Source organism: Hyaloscypha bicolor, assembly GCF_002865645.1.
Source record: "Hyaloscypha bicolor E unplaced genomic scaffold K444scaffold_153, whole genome shotgun sequence".
Classification (NCBI taxonomy): Eukaryota; Fungi; Ascomycota; class Leotiomycetes; order Helotiales; family Hyaloscyphaceae; genus Hyaloscypha; species Hyaloscypha bicolor.
The window spans coordinates 101,327-122,331 of record NW_020194655.1 but is presented as its reverse complement, the minus strand read 5'-3'; the positions used below and the strand labels follow the sequence as shown (position 1 = coordinate 122,331).

Here is a 21,005-nt window from a genome sequence, read left to right as displayed (position 1 = left end):
TAATCTGCACCCCGACTTGCAGCCCATTTTCCTTTGTTCATTGCCAATCACTACGACGATCGACATCGATTGGTGCTGCCTAGCCGAGGCAGCAATGCACAACAGCCCTCCTGTTCCCTTCTCGTGACTGTAACTCCTCCACATATATATAACTTCAACTCCTTCACACTTAATCTAGTTCTACACCTCTCAGTCCTCAACAACACCGGTCACACTCAAAATGACATCACCAACCTCTCCCCCAAAGCTAGACAAGTACTCCAAAGAAAACCCCTGGTACTACAAAGACCTAACAAGCCACCTCGCTCACGACTCCCGCAAGCTACTCGAAGAATACAGCCACATTCCACCTGAAGATATCGATGCTCACGTCTACAAGATGGTTACTCCTCTCCCTTCCCCAACCAGGCATGTCAGCTAACAATCCCAGCGCAACGTCCTCTGGACCCACGCTCCCTACCCCTGCATTGGCGAGTTTAAATTCCTCACTCTAAACCTGCCAAAACACCCAAAATACACCCATCTGCTATCCCTCTTGCAACCGTCTCCTGCGGCCCTGGGACCTTACCTCCTCGACCTAGGCTGCTGCGTAGCACAAGAACTCCGGTCCCTCGCCCATGCCGGAATCCCCTCCACCAACCTCTTTGGCAGCGACCTGAATCCCTCCTACCTCACTACTTCCTATCAACTCTTCAATGACGCATCTACCTTCCACGGTACTTTGGTACCTGCAAACATCTTCTCTCCGACTCTCTTTGACTCTGCATTCAAAGGCTGGGAGAAGAAATTCAAGGTCGTACATGCGGGATTGTTTTTGCATTTGTTTAACAGGGAGCAACAGGTCGACGTTTGTGAGAGAATTGTGAAGTTGTTGAGGGAGGAGGTGGGAAGTTTGTTTCTTGGGGAGATGGTCGGTTGTGCAGGAGGAGGGGAACGTGGACCGAAGGCCAGCAAGTTTTGGGGGAAAGGGGAGGAGAGGAGGCAATTCTTGCATGATGAAGACAGTTTTGCGAAGTTGTGGGAACACGTGGCGGAGGTTACGGGCACGAAGGGAAAGTGGAAGGTAGAGAGTAGATTTAAGGAGAGGGCGAATGGAGAAGGTGATGGAAATGGAGGGAGTAAGGGCTGTGCTTTCTTCACTGGGGAGGGAATTGGCTGGATTACGTTCAGTGCTGAAAGAGTTGAATGAGTCAATGCCATTTTTGGGGAGCTTTCGTAGTTGATGACTATTGCTGGACTGCTTCTACCCATCGGAACTTTGGGATATCCCATAACAAAGCTTGCCAATACCCGTCCTCATAATCATGCTCGTCCAACTCAGCGTCGTCCAAGGCGGTGAGGTCTACGCCAAATATAAGCACGTGCGTTAGTTATCTCTGTTTCTGGAGTATCAGACTTCTGGCGTAACCGACCTGCTAGAAACTCACATCTCTTTTCTTGATGCGACCGCCGAATTCTCTCCGATAAACATTTCATATTTCTCGCAAAGTGCACCCAAGTTCCAGGGACCTCATCGTCATCGCCACCTTTCATTCCCCGCGCCTCCTCCACAGTAAACACATCCCAAAGAATCTTTTTCGGCTTCTTGAATACAATTTCATTGTTCTGTGAGAGAGTGTTAACAGTGTTGACCACGAGCATGAGCTCGGTGACACCACACGCGCATTTCCCTCATTGCGAAAGACAGACTCAGTTCACGAGAGCATTTACTCTGCCACCACTCATAAGGAAGTGCGAGTCTTGGTGTACTCGGCAGAGCACACTGCTCAGGAGTCAGGTGATTCAACGGCATCGCGGGGAGATTTATGGGGAAAAAGGCATTCCCTGAAAGTACCCAATAAGGTCCGATGGCCGAAGTTGAAGCCCTGCGTCTTGTAAGTTGCAAATGTTCACCAACCAGACCACATCCCTCTTAAGGTTCACATAAAACATCGGCTCACGCTCGCCCTCGTTTGGGTTCTATACTTCCATGACATCCAATGCCTCGTGCTGAACTTTTCGGTTTACATGACGTAATCATGACTGTTGTCCGTAAAGAATCTTGCGAGAGCGGTGATTTGCATCAGGCACTACTTCGATTGCTATAACTCGTGGGATGTCGAGGTAATGCTGCGAAATTAAAAGACGGATTTCGATGGGAAGATAGAGGAAGCGGCCGTTTGGATATAGTTCTTCCAGCCTTTGACTGCTGGGCCTAGTTGCAACCAGGTCAGGAGGAGAGACCGACATCTTCGACGCATTGAGTGGCCCACTGGAACTAGCCGTAGATTTTGCTGTCCACTTGTGGAGATGTCGAAAGTTGCAAAACAATGGATCGTATAGCTCTTGTAGAGGACTCATTGAGGAACCTTGGAGAGGTTTCTGAGATCATGGGGCTTTTGCCGGAGTCCGGAGGATTTTAGCCTGAAAGAAGACGTTGAATGGCATGGACGATATTTACGGTGGAGTGGCACATGAGTACTAGAACCGTGCGAGCGTCCACTGTGCCCCGCTGCAGACCCTGAAAAGCTTCGAAGACAGACCCAAAAGTGAGAAGCTCGAAGTGCCGGTATTATATCTGCACTGCTTCTACTCATCTTACCTCCGGGATCTTCCACGTTGCAGCCCCGACATAGAAGTCTTCCTCTTCCCGCTCGTCCTGGGTCAAATCTTCCGGGTTTCTCCAGACTACAAGAGCACGAGTCAGTTCTGTTACACCGGTTTCTAGCGCTGAATTTACCTCCAACCTTGGCTATGTGGTGTTAGTGCATGCGATCCATTATCTCCTTGGCCTTTTGCCCAAACTCTTCCCAACTTGGGCACGGTTATTTCCAGAAGGAAAGAGCCGTAGTCTCACCAGGTAAAGGTATATCGAGGACTCTTGCTTGGCTCCCTAAACACTATTTCCCTATTTTAGAGAGAAACGTAAAGCTGTTGACCACGAGAAGGAGCTGAGTGACACACACCATTGTCATGCCATTCCTTCAATCCCCAGCCAAAATCCACGCGGTTCAATGATTTCTTATGCCACCACTCCCAAGCAACAGCGAGTCTCGGTATCCGCTGCGAGATATACTGAACTACCTCCCCTTCAGGTTGCGGTTTCAGTAGCGGATATCTGATAGGAAGGGACCCGTCAAAACCGCGCGGACCGTAGCGCGAAAGCCCTATTCGAAGGCCATTCTGAGGGGCAGTGAATCAACCAGACCACAAGTCGTCCAAAATTGAAGTAAAAAAGAGGTTCATTGCCAAAATTCGGGTTATACACCTCCTGCACACGCAATGCTTTACATCGGACTCATCTGTTCATATGATGCAACCAAGAGTGTTCTCCGTACAATGCTTTGCCATACTGCCAATTCTTACCCACGGCCTCGAGCGCGATAATGTGAGAAATCGTAAGGTAATAGCACTATATTAGACGGCGAATCTCGATCGGAGGATTGCAGAAGTTCGCCATTTCATCCTCGTGCTCGATGATGGGAGATCGGGCATGGACTTCTCTGTCCACTTGTGAGATTTTAGGCAGTCAAGCTGGCGAAAGAGTTGGAGAACTGCTGCTGCGAAGAGCAGTGAAGAACTTGGTGGACTCGTCATGATTAGAAGTCTGCTGGTGAAGGATGAGGACGGGGAGCGAAGTTGAGGGGGCATGTGGGGAGGATCACGTGTTAGCATAATCCTTGCAAGCGAACCCCCTTTTTTTCTGGGTGGGTCCGAGAACAACCCTGAATAGAAAAAGTAGATTTTTATTCTCAAATCTGAAGTTCTCCTAGTTTATTTCTGGGGTTCCTCGAAAAGCCATGATAGGCAAGCTGCTCCTGTGTTCGAGAATGGGAGGAGCATGATGGAGCTTGGCGATACGGCTGCCATCTTGGGGTGAACCGTGGCGTGAAGATGGATGCGAGATAAGTGAAGGGTTTGCGAGGAAGTGTTCCTTCCTGCTGAAGGGTTGTGTTGACTTGATCGAGTCTGCAAATAAATAGAGGGATGCAAGGCGCGAATAAAGACTTTGGTGTAGAGGTAAGGAGCCAAGCTCCTTTCTGCTAATATTAGATAACACTCTTATCTATTGTACTAGGGAAACCGAAATTTTGAGGTCTCTTATATAAATATTATTCAGATTGGAATTATTTTAGCATGGGGTTTGATCCTTTTATTAACTCATAAGAGCGAGCCAGGATACCGCACCATGACTACAATCGGATCGATTTACTAGGCACCTATTATGTGACTCCATCCCAAGTCTCTCACTGTAGAGTTTTGTCGTTGCCCCGAATAAGTCCCACTATGTTCCTTGTAGAGGATAGGGTAAGCCTCTGTTGAAAACATGTTCCTCCCACATGGCAATGCCGTGAAAGCATCCTAACTTAACGATCTAACCCCTAAATGCCCTAATAGACATTAATTTGGCACAACCAATGAGAATAAATATACTCAATACCGCTCCTGCAACCACGTCTATTGCCTCCCTTATGGATATACCTCATTTGGAGAGCTGGGAGAAGACTTCGTCGTTGAGTGCTGGCACGATGATGCTCTCCGTACTTCGAACCTTGCGCTACAACGCAGTTACGATTAAATACTATCCCGAAAGCTCCGGAATCCCAATGCAATCTCAGTTTGTGTGTATTATATGGTGCCCAACCCTCTGCAAGACACTTGACTCTGTTGAAAACGAGATTCAGGAAATGTGCAGGGGCTTCCCTGAGAGCTTCGAGGTTGATGTAGGGCAATATTTTGAAGTTCCTGAAGTTCCGCATTCCTGACCCGATGTCTCGACTGACACTCTACCTGATATTGGCCTCCTTCCCATCGATACTGATACGTTGTTGGATCACCTCGAGTAAAAGTGTTTCGCGCTCGGATAATGACTTTGCAGTCCAAAGGTCTAGAATCGCATTGCTATACAACTTACAATTTGTAATGAGAAAACTTTTGTCTTACTGATTGCTACTCATGAAGTCCCTCAATATCTCGCTGGCCTCGGTCATGGTGGCCTCTCTTGTACGTTGAATGGTTGTGGTACTTTACCTGTTGGGCAGTGCAATATATTGTTTGTGGCATATAGCGCAAGCACATTGAGGGTCGTATACTGGTAGGAGGATCTCTGACTCACTCACACTGTTAGGAGGCATTTCCCTCGCAGAGTGGTGACTGATCGATGGATACATGCTGCGAAAAATTGATTAACAGTTGGATCGGAAGGCATATTAATTGCAGGTGACAACTTACCTGGCAGGAGCCTAGAAAGCTGTCTGATTATCCCAGAACGCTCGAAACATTAAAGGAGGAGTCTTTATTCTGCACCAACAAGGAAGGCTGCGTGATTCACGCGAGATATTCTGTTTGAAAGCCACATCATCGCCCCGAAACCCCAAGCATTGGACCAAAATCTCCACCTATCACGCTCAAAGGGCGGTTCCAACTCATGTCATATTCCATGGCTGTGAGGACCTTGAGAATTTTCCGGATCATTCAGTCATGCTACCAATGTGGGCGGCAGGCTGCATATTCCCAGACAAACAGGCGAAGAAAACTAACCACATGACAACCAGTAAGGCTTAACGCGAGGAAATAAATAAACAAGGGGAAAACTCCTGGACTTGGATGTAGGGATATCTCGGGAAGAAGCGGGTACTTTGGATCCCCTTGAGTAGTAAGGAATAATGAAGGAAGTAAGGGGAAGCTTTTAAGTAGAGAGGAGTCTCATGCTATTGTACTTGGGTTAGTAATTTTTAACGAATTAATTATTAAATAATAGGCTTACCATAATTCCTTGCATTATTTTATACGTATTTTATGATTTTTAATAAAAATAGCAGTCACATGGCACGGCAAAAGGACTAAAGATATATTTTTATTCCTCTTTTCACCCATAAATATCCTCCGATGCCAATATCTAGTTAACAAAAGCACTGGTATCTGACCCGATGTGTATGGAGGATCGTTCTCCAGGAAGAGAGAAGTATGTCACGTGCATCAATTTCTAGCCCTTGATTGGCTGGATCCAACACCTCCTGCTAAACCACATAATAAACCGCATATTCAGTTCAAAAGCGTTATATTTAATTATATCTTAATCAAGTAGTCACTAAATTTAATTATACACACTTACATTGTAGCACCTCCGCATTATTCATGTATAATCCATGATCGAGCCATTACACCGTCAGTATAGCGAACCTAACAGCCACTCATTCCACCCCACTGCAAGCCCCAAGTATAGAACAATCCATCCTCAGCTCAAGCGGCGCAGGTATCCTGAGTCGGCGCGTTCTGGCACCAGAGCGCGAGGCTCAGAACATCGTTGATGACGGGCGGCTGCACACATTATTAGCCCATTCCAATGCCAATCGAGGGGAGGGGGAGAAGTACATTCACGACCGAGTCAACTTGGCAGCAAAGCTTGGTTCCGGGGTTGCAGGTTGTGAAGTCCTTCTTGCAGTAGAGCCCATTGATGCTATTCGGATTGAGCTTGAATTGTCCAGCCAGCTGTGCGAGCTCCACGACGAGTGGCATATCGCCGTTGATGGTTGAGGAGCAGCAGAGGAGGGTACCTGTCTCGAGTCAGTGTTCTCCTTGCGGAGGAGAGCGGGCGGGCCGGAGGGCGGGCGGCATACCGTTGTTAACGTTCTTGCATACTGGAGAGGGGTCCGTGGTCAAGAGGAAGGAAGGAGGAGCTGCGTAGAGGACGCCGAGCATGTTGAGCACGTTGCCAAGGTATCCAGTGATGGCCCCAACGACTGGAATGCCATTGAGGAGGCCGCCAATGACGGAGACGAGTTGGGGAGCTGCTGTGGCCGAGGAGAGAAGGGTGATGAGCAGGATGACGAAGATGGATGGGGAACGCATTTTGCTTGATCGCGAGGGCTCTCAAAGAAGCGTAGAGACGCGTTTTTTTATTGAATGGAAAGGAGAGGAGTGTGCTGGGTTCTAGGCACTGGGTCTGGAAGGAGGGCAGAGGGTTGAAGGGTTGCAGGCAGAGAGCCAAGGACAACTGCAGAGACTTCTCGGCCTTGAAGTACTGAAGGAGAGGACGAGGCCGAGCCGGTGGGCAGGAGAGTAAACAGGACGGAAGCATCCCTCTTATCGACAATCGCGGAGTGGGGCCCGCTCTCACGTGCCCCTGCGCCCCTGAACCCAATGGCAGCGGCTGAGCAGCAGTGCAGCAGTGCAGCACCTCTCAGCTGTCAGCCTGTCACAATTTCACAAAGCTGAGAGCTCGTTCGTATTTCCGCATAAAAGAAAGGCTGTCACACCCACGTTGTTCAAACAGGACAACGGTGGACACGCACGCACGTCAAAGGAAGGACGAGACGTGCCGTGTCTGTCAAAATGACGGTCGGAGATCGGGGGTCGGAATAAGGTAGTGATCAGCGTACCGGGGCGGGAATGATAGGCTGCTCTTCCCTGTGCTCTGTCTGCCGCGGATCCGGGCCTGGTCCTTGCCCTGGCAGTTGCAGCCACCAATATTGGCCACGACAGACGAGGCTTGGAGGAGGATTGCTATCATCGCCGATGGGATATCATCCGTGCAATCAAGCAAGCAGCAAGCAGCAAGCAAGCCAGCCAGCAATCAAGCAAGCAATCAATTAAAGAAGAGAGAATGAATGGAAGAATAGAAATCCCGAGGAATGCATTTGATAGAGAGTTCGGACGAAGCGCAGCTGCGCAGGGTTCCCTCGACCCTGTCTCTGTTACACGGTCGTTGCTTTCCCCTTCTCGTGCTACCGCAGCACAGCACGCCTCGAGTACACCTGCAGCAGCCCTTGCAAAAGAGCCCCCCTCCCCCCCCTACGGTAAGTAAATGTACTCCCCCTCCCTCCCCCCTAAATAAATGTATAACCAGCCTTGCAGGTCCAGTTGCCATACAAAAAAACCGCACTTTGACCCACTGTTACTGTACTGTGGTACATTTAGTTAGGGGTGAGAAGAATACTCCGTACTTACTGTCCAGTACATGTACAACTCGAAGGAAGCAATCCGCATCCCCCAGCTCCACTTGCAAGGCCCCCATCCCCTTCCCCCCCCCCGTCAACGAGATATCTGATATCCCATGAAGTCGACGCTGCCGATCTCGATGCGCGACGCACGGTCGTTGCCCTAGTATTCCTCCATTCTTGGCCTTCGGGGACCTGATTTGTGGGGATGCTTTCAGGCTTCAACAACGGGAAACGGGCCGGGGCCTGCTTTTCCACAAGCATGCTGGCATGCTGCGCCGCAGGGGAGGATCGGCATCGTACATAGCTGCATTCATCTCTACCTCCGCCAAGATCTGAGACTACTTTCCGGCGTGGCTTTCTGGGCGGCGAGCGGTAGCAGCGGTTGGCCGCCATGAAAGGGCCCGGGCCCAGGTATCGCTTTTGGCAGGTGAAGCCATAGATGCTATTTGTGGAGAAATGGGAGGATAAGACATCATGGCTCCCGTCTCAGCTGAGCTCATGGCCGGTTGGGAGAAAGAGGAGCGAAGCATTCGGATGGAGTGACGAGATGCCTGCCGACCCGGTCCGAGACAGCATCCCGAGTACGTGCCTCCCTTTTTTCCCACTGTATGCATAGTAACGTGACCCTCTGGAATGGACTGGCCTCGATTTGACTGGCCTCGATGTCGATGTTGATGTCATTGAGGCCGGAGATGCCATCCGCGACTTGGAGTAGTGCTGCTGTGCCATGGAAGGCATGCTGAAGCTGCCACTGGGTTGGTCGCACTGCAGCCAAAAGCACTGGTCTTTTCCCATGACATGAAATCCCATCCCGGATGAGAGCTCCTGACCAGCAACCTCAAGTGCTGGTTGTTTTTTCTTTGATGTTTGCACTTCAATCTGCACATAAAGTGAGGTTTGGGAGCAGGTTGGCTTGCAGTCAAGCTAAGTCGGTGAATCGGTCTTTGTTGATTTAAGCTTGAATTTGCCTGCTGTGTTTTTGCTCCGCTTGCGGAGGCTCCTTTGGCTCACCTGCTCCTCTTTTAGATCGCGACCTCACCAGTCTAGATCTTCAATACCACCCAGACCGAATCATCGTCACAACGACAGCGCGCAACAGTGTCAATGCACCTCTCGTCGGCCCTCGTGGCCGCCTTGCTGGTCGCTTTCCTGGTTACTTCTACCGTCCGTTACATTTACACCCGCTACTTCTCGCGGCACGCACTCCCCTCGAGCCTGCCATGGATCGGGGTCGAAGGTGGCAGTTGCTTCTCGCGTGCTCGTGCAACTCTCCGGAGCTTCTGGCACACACGGGAGCTTGTGTTCGAAGGTTATGAGAAGGTACGTTCCTCCTGGGCTCGTAGAACGCATCACTGACTTCGTGGCAGTACTCAAAGAAAGGCCTCCCGTTTGTTCTCCCCAACATCACTACCGGCCCTGAAGTCATACTTCCAATGTCCCAAATGGAATGGCTGCTAAAACAAAAAGAGACTGTCCTCGATCAAAACGAAGTCAACCGGAGCTTTTTACAGGCTGACTACACCATGCTCCATCCAAAGGTCGTCACTGATACCGTACACGAGGATGTCATCCGAAAGGAGTTGACTAAGATGCTTGGTGACTACACTGCCGACGTCATTGACGAGATTGACTATGCCTTCAGGAAGAATTGGGGTGTTGATACCAAAGAGTGGACTGAGATCACCTCGTACTACTCCATGCTGGATATCATCGCTCGGATTTCGAACCGTGTCATCGTTGGCTTTCCACTCTGTAGGTTTCTTCCCATTTTGCTTCGCTTTTGACTAATGGTTTCAAGGCCGTGATGAAGGATACCTCAGCCATGCAAAGCAGTTTGCTCGTTGGGTTGTCGTCGAAGCTGCTTTCATTGCCATGGTTCCCAAGACTCTCAAAGGGTAAGCGATCCATCTTTGTCCAATTCCAAGCTCTAAATTTCCAAGCATCCTTGCACCACTCATCCGAATCCTCGACGTCAACTACTTCCGTCAAAACTCTAAGGTCGTCGTTCCTCTGATCAAGAAACGCCTCTCGTCTCCCTCGATCGAAGAGAAGAAGAAGGTGCCTCAAAAGTTCTCCCATCTCGGCCCCACAAACAGCTGACAAATCCACAGGACGATTACATTCAATGGTCAATTGATCACTCCTACGACCGCAAGGATCCCTCTCTCCGCACCGTCGATATAATCAACAAACGCCTCTCTGTCATCCAATTCGCCGTCATCCAATCGTCAACCATAACTCTCGCGAACTTGGCTTTGGACCTCGCTTCCTACCCCGAGCTGTCCTCTATGTTCGCCCATATCCGCTTCGAAGTCCTCAACGAACTCCAAGCCACTGGTGGAGAATGGACCAAGGACGCTCTTGCCCGCATGGTCTCTCTCGACAGCGTCCTGCGCGAAAGCATGAGGATGTGGGGCTTCGTCAGTCGCGGCGTCATGAAAGAGGTCGTCGCCAAAAAAGGAGTCACCCTTCCATCTGGCCATCACCTTCCTCACGGTACGAAAGTCGGGGTTCATGCTTCTCCGGTACATAGGGATGATGACATCTACCCCGATGCCTTGGAGTTCAAGCCCTTCCGGTTCTGTTCAAATGGTGGCTTGAGAATGGTCGATGATTATTCGGAGAAGGTTGTTGGAAACGGCATCCCGCTCGTCACCACCAGCTCAAACTTCATGGCTTTCTCTCATGGTCGTCATGCATGGTATATCTCCCTCCCTTCCCCTCCCCTTTTGTCTTTCACCTCCGAGCTTCACCACACCTTCCAGGGTATATAGTTGTCAACCAAGACTAACACCTCTGATCACAGCCCAGGTCGTTTCTTCGCCTCCCAACAGCTGAAACTGGTCCTCGCATACATCGCCCTCAACTACGACATCAAGCCAATCCCCTTCCGCCCGACCAATCTCTGGTTCGTCAACACACAAGGTCCACCTCTCGACTCCAAGATCTCCGTTCGCCGTCGCGAGGGCACGGTCTGACTTCCACATTGAAGCAGCCGTCATTCTTGACCTGTTTTCACTTGCATCCTTTTCCTTTGTTGTCGATAATGATTTCTCCGCTCTACTTGCATGAGAAGGACGGCGCACTGGCGCTTGATATTTTTCGTGCTGGGATGTAATAAATGCATGCAAGTACGATCGGAGCGGAGTATTGCTTCACACATAGATGCATGAATGTCTAATCGTAATGCATTAGAGACACGCGAGGATAGAAGATAGTCGCAATACAATACCATAGCTTTACAAAGATCAAATGAATCTCATGGCCGTGAAAATTGGATTGGTATGCGCGCTGGAGGCATTGAAAGGATGGTCCGAATTCATCTTGGGCTTCGCACCGAGGAGAACAAAGAAAGGCTCCGGAATCGGCTTCACTCACCACCGCTCGGAATTTTGAAGTACTCGATTCATTATGAGGAATTCCATCTGGCAGCCGATAAGTGACACAACGCGAGATCGAACGCGGAACACGCTTCCGCAGGATCGTCCCCTTCATCATCATCATCACCCTCCTCCTCTCCCTCTTCTGCTTGCCCCTCCACGTCCTCTCCTCCGCAACCTCTCCTGCCTCGCCACTTCCTCCAACCCCCCACAAAACTGGGGCTTCTCGGATACCCGTGCATGTAGGACAGCTGATGGCCGCGGAGGAAGACGCGATGAGATATGTCACGAGTCATACGACCAGTGTGGATTTTAAGGATGCTTGGCAGGAGAAACTTGCTGGAAAATAGGGGGACGAGGAGATGGATGTGGAGGTTGTCTGAGCTGGTGGGGTGGAATTGGGATCTGAATTGTTGCTTGGAGAGAGTTGGTCTTCACGAATCGGAACTGTATATTCTATTTTAGGGTACGGTTTTAGGATTCGATGATCGACTTCGCTTTCCCCCACCCGTATTGAAATAGTTTTCTGGCCTTAACCGTGTCTTTGAGACTTTTGGTCTGGTATCCGCAATCATATTCTCAGAACATTCAACCCGAACTGCTTCTTCCTTGTTCTCAGGGGAAGGATCCAGCATTATTCCACTGGCTAGTCCGTGCTCGTTGGAACGTAAACTCGTTTGGCAATAGAAACCTTCGTATCTGAGCTCCTATATCACTACCTCTCCTCCCTCGGTTCTACTCCTGCAAGGCTCTTGCCCCGGCTCTGGCGCCGAGCACCACCGGCTCCGCAACCTGGCTTGCTCGCTCAGATTGCTTCACTCTCTTTTCAAAACATCCCCCAATCAGACTATCTCGTACTTGTTTTCTTCCCTTTTCCACTACTCCCCTTCGCTCTCAATTTGCTCTGAAACCCCGAAAGCACCCCTCCCAATCGCCTCGACCTTTGCCCCCGCTCTCCCCCGTCTTTCGACATCCCTGAACCGCCTTCATTCGAAGTCTCATCGACCACCACAAACTCCTTCGGGAAGAATCCAAACTTTCCCTTTGGATTTCGTCCCGACCAGCACCAAAAGTCCGCAAAGGGATACTCGATATGCGTAATTTTCTCCTTTCGAGGAAACACAAGCCAGCCAGCTGATGTGTCTTTTGGGTTATGATCCCACCTTGCTGTTGCCGTCAATGAAGACTTGGAGTTAATGATGATGTCGTTTTTAGATGGCGGATTAAGCTGCATGGTCTCGGATGGGAAGAGTCCCTTTGAGCAGTCGTGGTATCCGGAACACCATTGGCCATTGAACTCTACCGGGAAAGTGATGCCGGCTATTTGAGCCCCAATGGCGAATTGCAATGTTGGTCTGCCGTCCGGAGATTGCGGGTGGAACTTGCTGCCGCTCTTTGGGTGATGTGCCTGGGTTGCGTGCGCGGTAGGTAGCGAGTTGATATAGGGGCATAATTTGTTGATGGGATCGGGTTGGGCTTCCTGGTTTTTGAAGTAGAGGTCAAAGTCTTGGTTGGTATGCGTACCATAGCCAACCTTGATGCTGTCAACTTGGTGTGTTGGCTTGTGACGCATGGCGATATGACGCATCAATTGTGCTGTGGAGAAGAAGATGGTGGCATCGTGGACTTCGGGTGTTTTCTTGTCATCGACGCAGAACACGCACTTTGTAAGCTTAGCTAATTTCATGTTGGTTGGGATGCAAAGGTGGTTCCTTACCGCATATACACTATCCTTCATGCTCTTAACTTTTAGATGGCATTTCGAGAGGAATGATTGCTTGTATCTTAAGCCAAGGTGATCATATTCTAACCGCCGTTAGCGCCGTGCTATGTATGGATCAGGTCAATAGTTTTCCTACCGTCGCATAGATTATTCTTTCTGAATGTGGCCCAGTCAGCTTCGTACGAGCACTTGAGACATCTTGCTGTAACTCTGGCGATGTATGCACCCACATATTGTACCGCAGGTGCATCTTCCGCGATTTCCTCGTAAACAGGATTCAACTTGCTACCCTGTGTACAATTAGAAGGTTCCTATCAATGAATTCCTGCACCGCTCTTACTTCGGGACGTTTGACCACCTTGTAGAACTTTTGGCCTTTCGAAGCCAATTTTGCTCCTTCGCAAAAACTACCATATCTGTAAAATGAACTGTCGTGGCTAATGACGCAATGTGCGGAGAAGGTACTCGTCGACGGTGTCAGTCCGTTGGATTCGTTTACGAGCATCAGGCCATCTGCCACGCTTGTGCTGGTTGACTCCCTTTTCATCGCTTCGATCCCATCAGTAACGTTCATGCCAAAGCCTGGTAGCTTCAATGTTGAAGCTAAACCCAAAACGTCATTATTGCCCTCCCCATCAGATGATGGACGAGGACTCCAAGCTGAAGAGAGTGCCTGGAGTTCTTCCTGGAATGCCACTTTCGACTGACGGCGGCGTGCAAGAAACCTCTCATTTTTCTCGAGATGTCGTCGTACTTCTTCTGTTGCAATCAGTCGTTGGGAGGGTGTCGTTTGCATCAGATCGTTACTCGGGGATTCGGAAAGTCCAGAGACGACCGAGAAACGGCTGTCTTCTGTCTGGGAGGCGGATATGTGCCTGGAGCTTGATGGACTTCCGTCACTGAACTGGTGTGGGCTTCGGGGAGATCGTGGTTGATCCATTGGTGAGACAGGGCTCCCGATTTGACTCTGCCAACTCAGTGACCGAGGAGTACCTGATTTTGGAGAAAATTGAGGATTTGCCTTGGTAGCATCAATGGAATAGATCCCATTCGGATGGTCTCTAATCTTTTCCATCTGTAACTCGAGCAGAAGTCTGTCGAAGAAGTCAAGTATTGTGGTACAGCATCTGTCCATTTCGCTTCTTAACACTTGAATTGACTCCGAGCTGAGTGTGTATGGCTCATCCAGGCTTTCTTGTAGATTCATGACTTGATTCATAAGACCTAGCGAGAAGCTTTGGATTCTGTTTATCATCGCTTCTGTTCATGGGGTTAGCTACATATCGTAGCTTTAAAGACTAGGAAATCAAGCTTCTACAACTCACGGTCGTCAGCAAGAGCTTCTATAAAGGCTTTACCGCAATCGCTCAAGCCCTGATCGTAGGACTTGTTGATTCTCATCACACTCTGAGCTAGATGACGCTCGAGACGTCGCGCCGCTGTAACTGTCTCTTCTAGGAACATCGTGTCTGGCGTCCTTGGTGGCTTGCATATTTTCTGTAATAATTTCCTTGCTCTTTCAAATGCAATCAAAGCTGCTTGAATCGAGCTGTTCACATCGTCGTCGACGGCCATGGCCTTGCACGGAGCAGCCGCTTCTGCATCCGATCGCCGCTCCTCGATGGAAAGGGTAATCCGACTTTCATGCGTGGCTTGGGCCGTTCTCTGACTGATGACAAGTGATAGGTGACAGGTTACAGGTGACAAGCATTCATGCAACAGATCAGCACAAAAAGGTGAAAAGTTGCGAAGACCGATCGAGAGCGCGATAACGTCACGGGCTCTGTGTGACAGTGAATGGCTCCCTCGTTGTCCCGATAGTCGAAACGAGTCCGTGGCGTTGGAATTCGCTGTGGTGGCTGGCAGGGCGAGCGAGGCTGATTGACCGCGAGCAAATGGGATGCCTTTCCAGCACAGCCAGAAATGATAACGAGTGAGGCAACGGCACACTCTGCGCAAAAATCGCGCATACTCCAAAACTTGCCCACTTGCTGAGCAAAGCTCCAAGTATGATTGCATGGCGGACTCTTCCCATGTCTCGTGACTTTCGACAGTCGTTTTGATCCTTCGCCATTTGATAGAAGCGTGAGCACTGAAGGGTGACGATAGGGGCGAATTACGTGACCAGCGCAATTGCTTTCTGCGTTATGACTCCCATATTGTTTGTCGACACCTTCGCTCCGAGATGTGGGCATAACAGTACATTCTTTCAGATAGTACTGCCGAGACGCCGGAAGCAAACTTAAATTTAAGATTTCGCGACAGAAATGTTCTTGAAGCTCTTCGTGATCCGCGTAATTGCCTCCTCAACCGGCAATCGCTCCATCGAGCTTGCACCATAAAACCCATGCAAGCCATTGACACGACCCAGAATAAACTCCGCATCCTCAGGGGCCGCAATAGGTCCCCCATGACACAATATAATGGTCTCCTTCTTAATCCTCACTACCGTATCAACAATCTCCTGAACGTCTTTAACGCACTGCTCCAAGCTCTTCCCAGTCTTCGCTCCAATCGTCCCCGAAGTAGTCAACCCCATATGCGCGACAACAACATCCGCACCCGCATTGGCCATCATCTCTGCCTCTTGGACATTAAAGACATACGGCGTCGTCAGAATTCCAATCTCGCTCGCCATTCTTATCATCTCGACCTCCTTCCCAAATCCCATCCCTGTCTCCTCAAGACTAGTCCTAAAATTCCCATCAATCAACCCAACAGTAGGGAAGTTCTGCACACCCGCAAAGCCCATATCCTTCAGTTGCTTCAAGAATCTCGGCACATCTTTGAACGGATCAGTACCACAAACCCCCGCGATGACTGGGGTGTGCTTGACGGCAGCGAGAATCTCGGGAGCCATATCGACGACGACATCATTGGCGTTGCTGTAAGGCATAAGACCGGCGAGTGAGCCGTGCCCTGCCATACGGAAACGTCCTGAGTTGTAGATTATTATCAGGTCGCTGCCGCCTGCTTCGGCGCATTTTGCAGAGAGGCCGATTCCTGTTTCTCGTGTCAGAACGGTTGAAATCACGAGTGACGATAGATACCTGCTCCTGCCCCAACAATTGGTTTCCCTTGCTTTACTTGGTTCCAGAAGCGGGAGAGGATTTCATCTCGGTTTGTTGGTGGTGCCATGTTTAGGATCTTGAGAGTGAGAGACGGTTGCAATGACAAGGTTGGATGAGGTTAAGATGAATCAACTTGGGTATTGCTGAACAGAGTCTCTGTGGGGCCTAGAGTTCAATCGAATTCTGCTGAGTTATCAATTTGAACATGTTAATATACGTTCTAGTTGAGAATTGAGGCTGAGGGAGTTTGATGATCACGAAGACGTCAGCAAAAATGGGTCGACGTCGGCAGCCCCTATTTCCGATTCGCTTAAGCATCAAAAGCGGGGTAATGGTGGGGCAACATGCTAGATGATTAGGTATTTTATCCTAGGCGATCTAGAAAGTTTGATGACTTGAGTTGAAAGCATCTCCCTTTCTTCATCGTCTTATCGAAACCCACCTGCTCATATCCTTTCTCTCATAAGCTTTACCCCGGTCAAGGTGAACACACAATGCCGCATCTAATCCTCATCGGTACTCTGGACACGAAGCTGCAGGAATTCCTCTACCTGCGATCACAATTACAAGAATTATCTCAGAATGCGTCGACGCCTCTTAAAATCACCCTCATCGACTGCGGTCGCACGCCAATCCATCACGAAGCAATCACAATCTCACAACCGGACCTGGTGAAAAGTTACGGCCCAGCAGATGCATTCGACTTCAAATCCCCACCACGGGGAGAGATCATAAAGTACATGACTCGCTGCACTTCGGCATACGTGGAACATCTCATACGAAAAGGAGACGTGGACGGGATTTTGAGCGCGGGAGGTTCAGGTGGGACCTCACTCGTCTCAGCAGTCATGAGAGAAGTCGCACCTCTCGGGATGCCAAAGCTTATTGTGAGTACGGTGGCATCCGGGGACACAGGTCCTATTGTGGGAGAAACAGACATCACAATGATGTATTCTGTCGTTGACATCGCGGGGACAAATGCGATGCTTAGGGATGTGTTGGGGAATGCTGCTGCTGCTATGTTGGGCATGAGTACTGCCTATGAGAAGCGCATGTTGGCCCAAAAAGACCTCAAACCCGAATCAGAAAGGAAGTTGCGAGTCGGTGTCACGATGTTTGGAGTTACGACGCCTTGTGTAGATACCATCCGAGAATATCTTACGTCCAAATATCCAGTGGAGGTATTCGTCTTTCACGCCACAGGTCACGGCGGGAAAGCAATGGAACGTATGGTCTCTGAAGGTACCTTGGACGCAGTATTGGACGTCACAACAACGGAGATTTGCGACTGCCTTTGTGGTGGAAATATGAGTGCAGGCTCCTCTCGACTCGAAGCGGCGCTGAAACAGGGAGTTCCGAACATCATCTCGGTTGGAGCTACGGATATGGTGAACTTTGGGCCAAAAGGCACTGTCCCAGGAAGCTATAAGGCGAGGAAGCTGTTGGAGCATAATCCGACCGTCACATTGATGAGGACTACAAGGGAGGAATGTAGGATGATTGGAAATTTTATAGTTGAGAAGATTAAGGGGTTTGCGGGGGAGCGGGAGAAAGTGGAGGTTTGGATTCCGAGAAGAGGGGTCAGTATGATTGCTACCCCTGGACAGGTGTTTGAGGATCAAGATGCAGATGCAGTGCTTGCAGAGACGCTCAAGGAAGGGTTGAGGGGGACTGGTGTAAAAGTTGTGGAGGACATGAGGGATATTAACGACCCCGGCTTTGCAGTTGATATGGCGGAAACTCTGATGAAAATTGTTTATAGAACGAAGTAAAGAACGTTAAAGAAGACGAGAGATCTTTCCGAGATCTAAACACGAAATTCAAGCGAGATGAAAAGGGGTTCAGGAGTGGTGAGGTGAAGTGGGCCAGCTTAGTCATCCCATCGGCTTCCAGCGGAAACCTTCCGAGGACGACTTGTACTTTGTCAGACCTGTCTGACCTGAACCTCAATTGAACATCATCCACATCAGCACAATGCCTCTCCCTTTTTGGACACTCGGCTGCATCTACGGGGCCTCCTCCGTCACCCTCGGTGCGTTCGGCGCCCATGGCCTAAAGAAGAAGATCGCAGACCCAGCGCGGATTGCGGACTGGAACACAGCAGCTCACTACCAAGTACATCCCTTCTCCCCCTCTCTCTCAAACTCTTGTCTTTCCTCTTCTAGTCAGACATCTTATGCTCACAATTGTTCCTTCCACAGCTCGTTCACTCCGGCGTCCTCCTCCTCTCCAGCGCCGTTGCCCCGAAAAACACACTCGCAGCCAGTTTGTTCGTAGCAGGCATGACTATGTTCAGTGGTGGCATATACTTGCTTGTGCTTGACCCGCAGAGGTTCAAAGCATTGGGGCCGGTTACACCCTTGGGAGGGCTGTGTTTGATTGGAGGATGGGTGGCATTGGCTTTCGGGAAGAGGATTCCATTCCCTAGATGAGCGTTGACGGGGGAAACCGTATTTGATGGGCAGTCAATTGGCGTTTCCGGTGTTATGGGCTTTGGCAGACTCTGCTCCGAATGGGGAACGCTAATTGTACGATATGAGTCGACGTACATATGGGACATAAATGGAGTTGGAATGATGCACTGTTCTCGAACGAAAAGTGCCCATAAAGCCTTTGATGTACATCGATGAAGTTGGAGAGCTGAAATTTGAGTGAGCAGACCCTGGCAGGCTTATCGAAATTCTCTTTTCACCAAGGATACTCAAGAAAGCTATATCAACTGTTGTTTTTAGGGCCGTCGCCTGCACCAATCGCCAAGACCCCTCGGCCTGTGGACTTTGCGTCGCGAGCTTCAAGGCCACAAGTAGCCACTTCGACACCTTTTGTTTGTCAGCTCGACCATACGGAGTTCCATTGATTGAATATCCTTGGCTTTCATGGATCAGCTGCCTTTCTCTTGTATCAGATTTGTCAGAATCGCGCACTGTGCTGGCTATGACTGTGGGGTTTCGAGGTCACGGACTTTGCTACACCTTAAATGCCGTTGAAAGAATAAACTAGGTACTACTACTATCCCTTCGTCCGGTGAGACATTGGCAGGGCTAGCGACCGCATAAATGCGGATGCTTGATTGGAGGGAGACGGTTGTAAGGGGATATTCGCATGCGGCCGCTAGCGAGCTAATGTCTCACCGGATGAAGGGATAGTCGGTCCGATACTACAAGAACAACAAAAAAGAAAATCTCCTACTATAATACTAATTAGTATAAATCGTATTAATTAAAATTGTCCTTTATCTTTATATAATTAATTCATTATTCTCTAATATTTAATATTATTATTATTACGAGAGAACTAGTTTATATACTTTAAAATTCAATTATAAATTAACTTCCAGTATATAAAAAATCGAGTTAATACGTTTTATTCGCCTTATACTACTCTATAATCGCACTACTTAATATTAGTTTATCGGGATTATAGTTGAAAAATTGTTGTGGGCGTAAAAGGCCGACTATTTTGTTATTATTATGTCGGACCGACTGCAGACTGGCTCAATACGTCGGCACGGACACCATGTCATGGATGTTCTTAAGCGGACCATTTGAAACCTGAGTTTTGCGAAGCTGTCTATAAGCAGTCTTTACCTCAGTTGCGACCCAGCATTCGTACGTCATTATTTATGGTCGTATCTGCCACCATCTTCAAACTTTCCATCGAATCCACCAGATCCAACCATCAAGTTAATTATGTCAATCACCACTTTCCATAACATTGCTCTCTTAGGAGTAATTCGGTTCATCTATCTCATAATGTCTGGGCTAACATCATAACCAGGCAACAGGCAACCTTGGGTCCAAGATCCTCATTGCCCTCAACAATGCCGGCTTCACTGTAACGGCCGTCCAGAGGAAGGACTCCACAAATATCCCCAACGGAGCAGCAAAAAGCCTCAAAGTCGATCTGAGCAGCGAGCTAGACCTCACTTCCGCATTCAAAGGCCAAGATGTCGTCGTCTCCGCCATGCCAAACCCCCGCCTTGCAACTGACAAGATCTGGATAAACGCCGCCATCTCCGCAGGCGTCAAACGCATCGTGCCTTCTGAATTCAGTACGAATCTTGAAAATGAGCTCTCCCGTGCCTTGCCGATTGTCACAAACAAGATTGAGATTCGCAAATATGTTGAGGACATTGCGAAGGAGGGCATGATCGAGTGGACGAGCATCAACAACGGTCCCTTCTTTCTTTCGGTGATTTGGCTCTCGGGCTGGATGGGGCCGGGTGTTAAATCGAAAGTCACGGTACTTCATGATAATGGCGAGAAGATTGTCTGCACGACTACCCTTGAGAGGATTGGGGAAGGTGTAGCGAAGAGTCTGCTGCCTGAGTATGCTGTGAAGACGAGGAATAAGGCCGTTTATGTCTACTCAGCTGCAATGAGCGAGCGAAAGATGACAAGGTTAGCCGAGAAGTTTTCGGGTCTCAACTTCGAGGAGAAAAAGAGCAATATTGAGACTGTGACGAGGGAGGCATTTGAATCATTGGAGAAGGGAGATAAGAGCAAGATGATGAATTTTTATATTCCATTTTGTCTTGGGGAGAGGTATGGTGGAGATTTCAGGTATATGGCGGCGAACGAGATGTTGGGGCTGAAAGAATTGACGGATACAGAGCAGGAGGAAATAGTTAAGATGTGGTTGAAGGAGATGAAGACAAGCAAGTCATGAGTGTGGCTCATCGAATCGTCCGGACTATCTCATTCAAAAATTCAAAAAGAAGCTGGAAAGCTGTCGAGCGACTACCCTCAGGTCATAAAGCTGAGACGAAATTGCGGCACATGTATACCTGATACGGAAAGAACCATCCTAAATTGCAGATTGGGCTTTTTCAGCCTTGTAGGTACGTAACAATCCTTGAATCGCCGGGAAGTCTTGTTGGTCCCTTTACGAGCAAATGACTTCCAGGGGC

General features: G+C 49.3%; 8 protein-coding genes across 8 annotated transcripts; 5 read left to right on the top strand and 3 right to left on the bottom strand.

Moving 5' to 3' along the window:
- Window positions 1-220: 220 nt before the first annotated feature.
- K444DRAFT_635412 (uncharacterized protein) lies at window positions 221-1,189 on the top strand (the record flags this gene model as incomplete). The annotated part of the gene is made up of 2 exons (XM_024883862.1): window positions 221-382; window positions 431-1,189. 2 exons carry the CDS (start codon window positions 221-223, stop codon window positions 1,187-1,189), a joined length of 921 nt encoding a protein of 306 aa, XP_024730285.1.
- A 4,827-nt stretch (window positions 1,190-6,016) lies between these two features.
- Window positions 6,017-7,217, bottom strand: K444DRAFT_619155 (uncharacterized protein). Its single transcript, XM_024881464.1, has 3 exons — window positions 6,600-7,217; window positions 6,355-6,536; window positions 6,017-6,300 (listed from the first exon to the last, which is right to left on the bottom strand). Exons 1-3 carry the CDS (start codon window positions 6,829-6,831, stop codon window positions 6,223-6,225), a joined length of 492 nt encoding a protein of 163 aa, XP_024730284.1. The 5' UTR covers window positions 6,832-7,217; the 3' UTR covers window positions 6,017-6,222.
- A 1,809-nt stretch (window positions 7,218-9,026) lies between these two features.
- K444DRAFT_541573 (cytochrome P450) lies at window positions 9,027-10,900 on the top strand (the record flags this gene model as incomplete). The annotated part of the gene is made up of 6 exons (XM_024875804.1): window positions 9,027-9,242; window positions 9,290-9,674; window positions 9,721-9,817; window positions 9,863-9,980; window positions 10,019-10,623; window positions 10,729-10,900. 6 exons carry the CDS (start codon window positions 9,027-9,029, stop codon window positions 10,898-10,900), a joined length of 1,593 nt encoding a protein of 530 aa, XP_024730283.1.
- An 894-nt stretch (window positions 10,901-11,794) lies between these two features.
- On the bottom strand, window positions 11,795-14,686 carry K444DRAFT_668181 (uncharacterized protein). Its single transcript, XM_024887379.1, has 5 exons — window positions 14,351-14,686; window positions 13,366-14,285; window positions 13,162-13,315; window positions 13,020-13,108; window positions 11,795-12,965 (listed from the first exon to the last, which is right to left on the bottom strand). The coding sequence occupies exons 1-5, from the start codon at window positions 14,598-14,600 to the stop codon at window positions 12,150-12,152; spliced, it is 2,229 nt and encodes a 742-aa protein (XP_024730282.1). The 5' UTR covers window positions 14,601-14,686; the 3' UTR covers window positions 11,795-12,149.
- Window positions 14,687-15,212: 526 nt separating this feature from the next.
- K444DRAFT_571656 (uncharacterized protein) lies at window positions 15,213-16,346 on the bottom strand. The gene is made up of 2 exons (XM_024877322.1): window positions 16,076-16,346; window positions 15,213-16,028 (listed from the first exon to the last, which is right to left on the bottom strand). The coding sequence occupies exons 1-2, from the start codon at window positions 16,161-16,163 to the stop codon at window positions 15,274-15,276; spliced, it is 843 nt and encodes a 280-aa protein (XP_024730281.1). The 5' UTR covers window positions 16,164-16,346; the 3' UTR covers window positions 15,213-15,273.
- A 164-nt stretch (window positions 16,347-16,510) lies between these two features.
- On the top strand, window positions 16,511-17,944 carry K444DRAFT_619151 (uncharacterized protein). Its single transcript, XM_024881463.1, has one exon. The coding sequence runs from the start codon at window positions 16,591-16,593 to the stop codon at window positions 17,866-17,868; it is 1,278 nt and encodes a 425-aa protein (XP_024730280.1). The 5' UTR covers window positions 16,511-16,590; the 3' UTR covers window positions 17,869-17,944.
- A 126-nt stretch (window positions 17,945-18,070) lies between these two features.
- Window positions 18,071-18,528, top strand: K444DRAFT_541617 (DUF423-domain-containing protein; the record flags this gene model as incomplete). Its single annotated transcript, XM_024875808.1, has 2 exons — window positions 18,071-18,211; window positions 18,298-18,528. The coding sequence occupies 2 exons, from the start codon at window positions 18,071-18,073 to the stop codon at window positions 18,526-18,528; spliced, it is 372 nt and encodes a 123-aa protein (XP_024730279.1).
- Window positions 18,529-19,760: 1,232 nt separating this feature from the next.
- K444DRAFT_169996 (NAD(P)-binding protein) lies at window positions 19,761-20,854 on the top strand. Its single transcript, XM_024870728.1, has 2 exons — window positions 19,761-19,824; window positions 19,874-20,854. The coding sequence occupies exons 1-2, from the start codon at window positions 19,786-19,788 to the stop codon at window positions 20,762-20,764; spliced, it is 930 nt and encodes a 309-aa protein (XP_024730278.1). The 5' UTR covers window positions 19,761-19,785; the 3' UTR covers window positions 20,765-20,854.
- The last annotated feature ends 151 nt before the right edge of the window (window positions 20,855-21,005 follow it).

What these genes read in the sequence shown, in the direction of transcription:
- K444DRAFT_619155 (XM_024881464.1), bottom strand. Translation starts at nt 6,831, where the DNA reads ATGCGTTCCCCATCCATCTTCGTCATCCTGCTCATCACCCTTCTCTCC. An exon ending in ATGCAAGAACGTTAACAACG is followed by an intron (nt 6,537 to 6,599) that starts GTATGCCGCCCG and finishes GACTCGAGACAG; the next exon opens with GTACCCTCCTCTGCTGCTCC. An exon ending in AAGTTGACTCGGTCGTGAAT is followed by an intron (nt 6,301 to 6,354) that starts GTACTTCTCCCC and finishes TAATGTGTGCAG; the next exon opens with CCGCCCGTCATCAACGATGT.
- K444DRAFT_668181 (XM_024887379.1), bottom strand. Translation starts at nt 14,600, where the DNA reads ATGGCCGTCGACGACGATGTGAACAGCTCGATTCAAGCAGCTTTGATT. An exon ending in AAAGAATAATCTATGCGACG is followed by an intron (nt 13,109 to 13,161) that starts GTAGGAAAACTA and finishes AACGGCGGTTAG; the next exon opens with AATATGATCACCTTGGCTTA. An exon ending in TGAAGGATAGTGTATATGCG is followed by an intron (nt 12,966 to 13,019) that starts GTAAGGAACCAC and finishes AAGCTTACAAAG; the next exon opens with TGCGTGTTCTGCGTCGATGA.
- K444DRAFT_571656 (XM_024877322.1), bottom strand. Translation starts at nt 16,163, where the DNA reads ATGGCACCACCAACAAACCGAGATGAAATCCTCTCCCGCTTCTGGAAC. An exon ending in AATTGTTGGGGCAGGAGCAG is followed by an intron (nt 16,029 to 16,075) that starts GTATCTATCGTC and finishes CACGAGAAACAG; the next exon opens with GAATCGGCCTCTCTGCAAAA.
- K444DRAFT_619151 (XM_024881463.1), top strand. Translation starts at nt 16,591, where the DNA reads ATGCCGCATCTAATCCTCATCGGTACTCTGGACACGAAGCTGCAGGAA.
- K444DRAFT_169996 (XM_024870728.1), top strand. Translation starts at nt 19,786, where the DNA reads ATGTCAATCACCACTTTCCATAACATTGCTCTCTTAGGA. An exon ending in ATAACATTGCTCTCTTAGGA is followed by an intron (nt 19,825 to 19,873) that starts GTAATTCGGTTC and finishes CATCATAACCAG; the next exon opens with GCAACAGGCAACCTTGGGTC.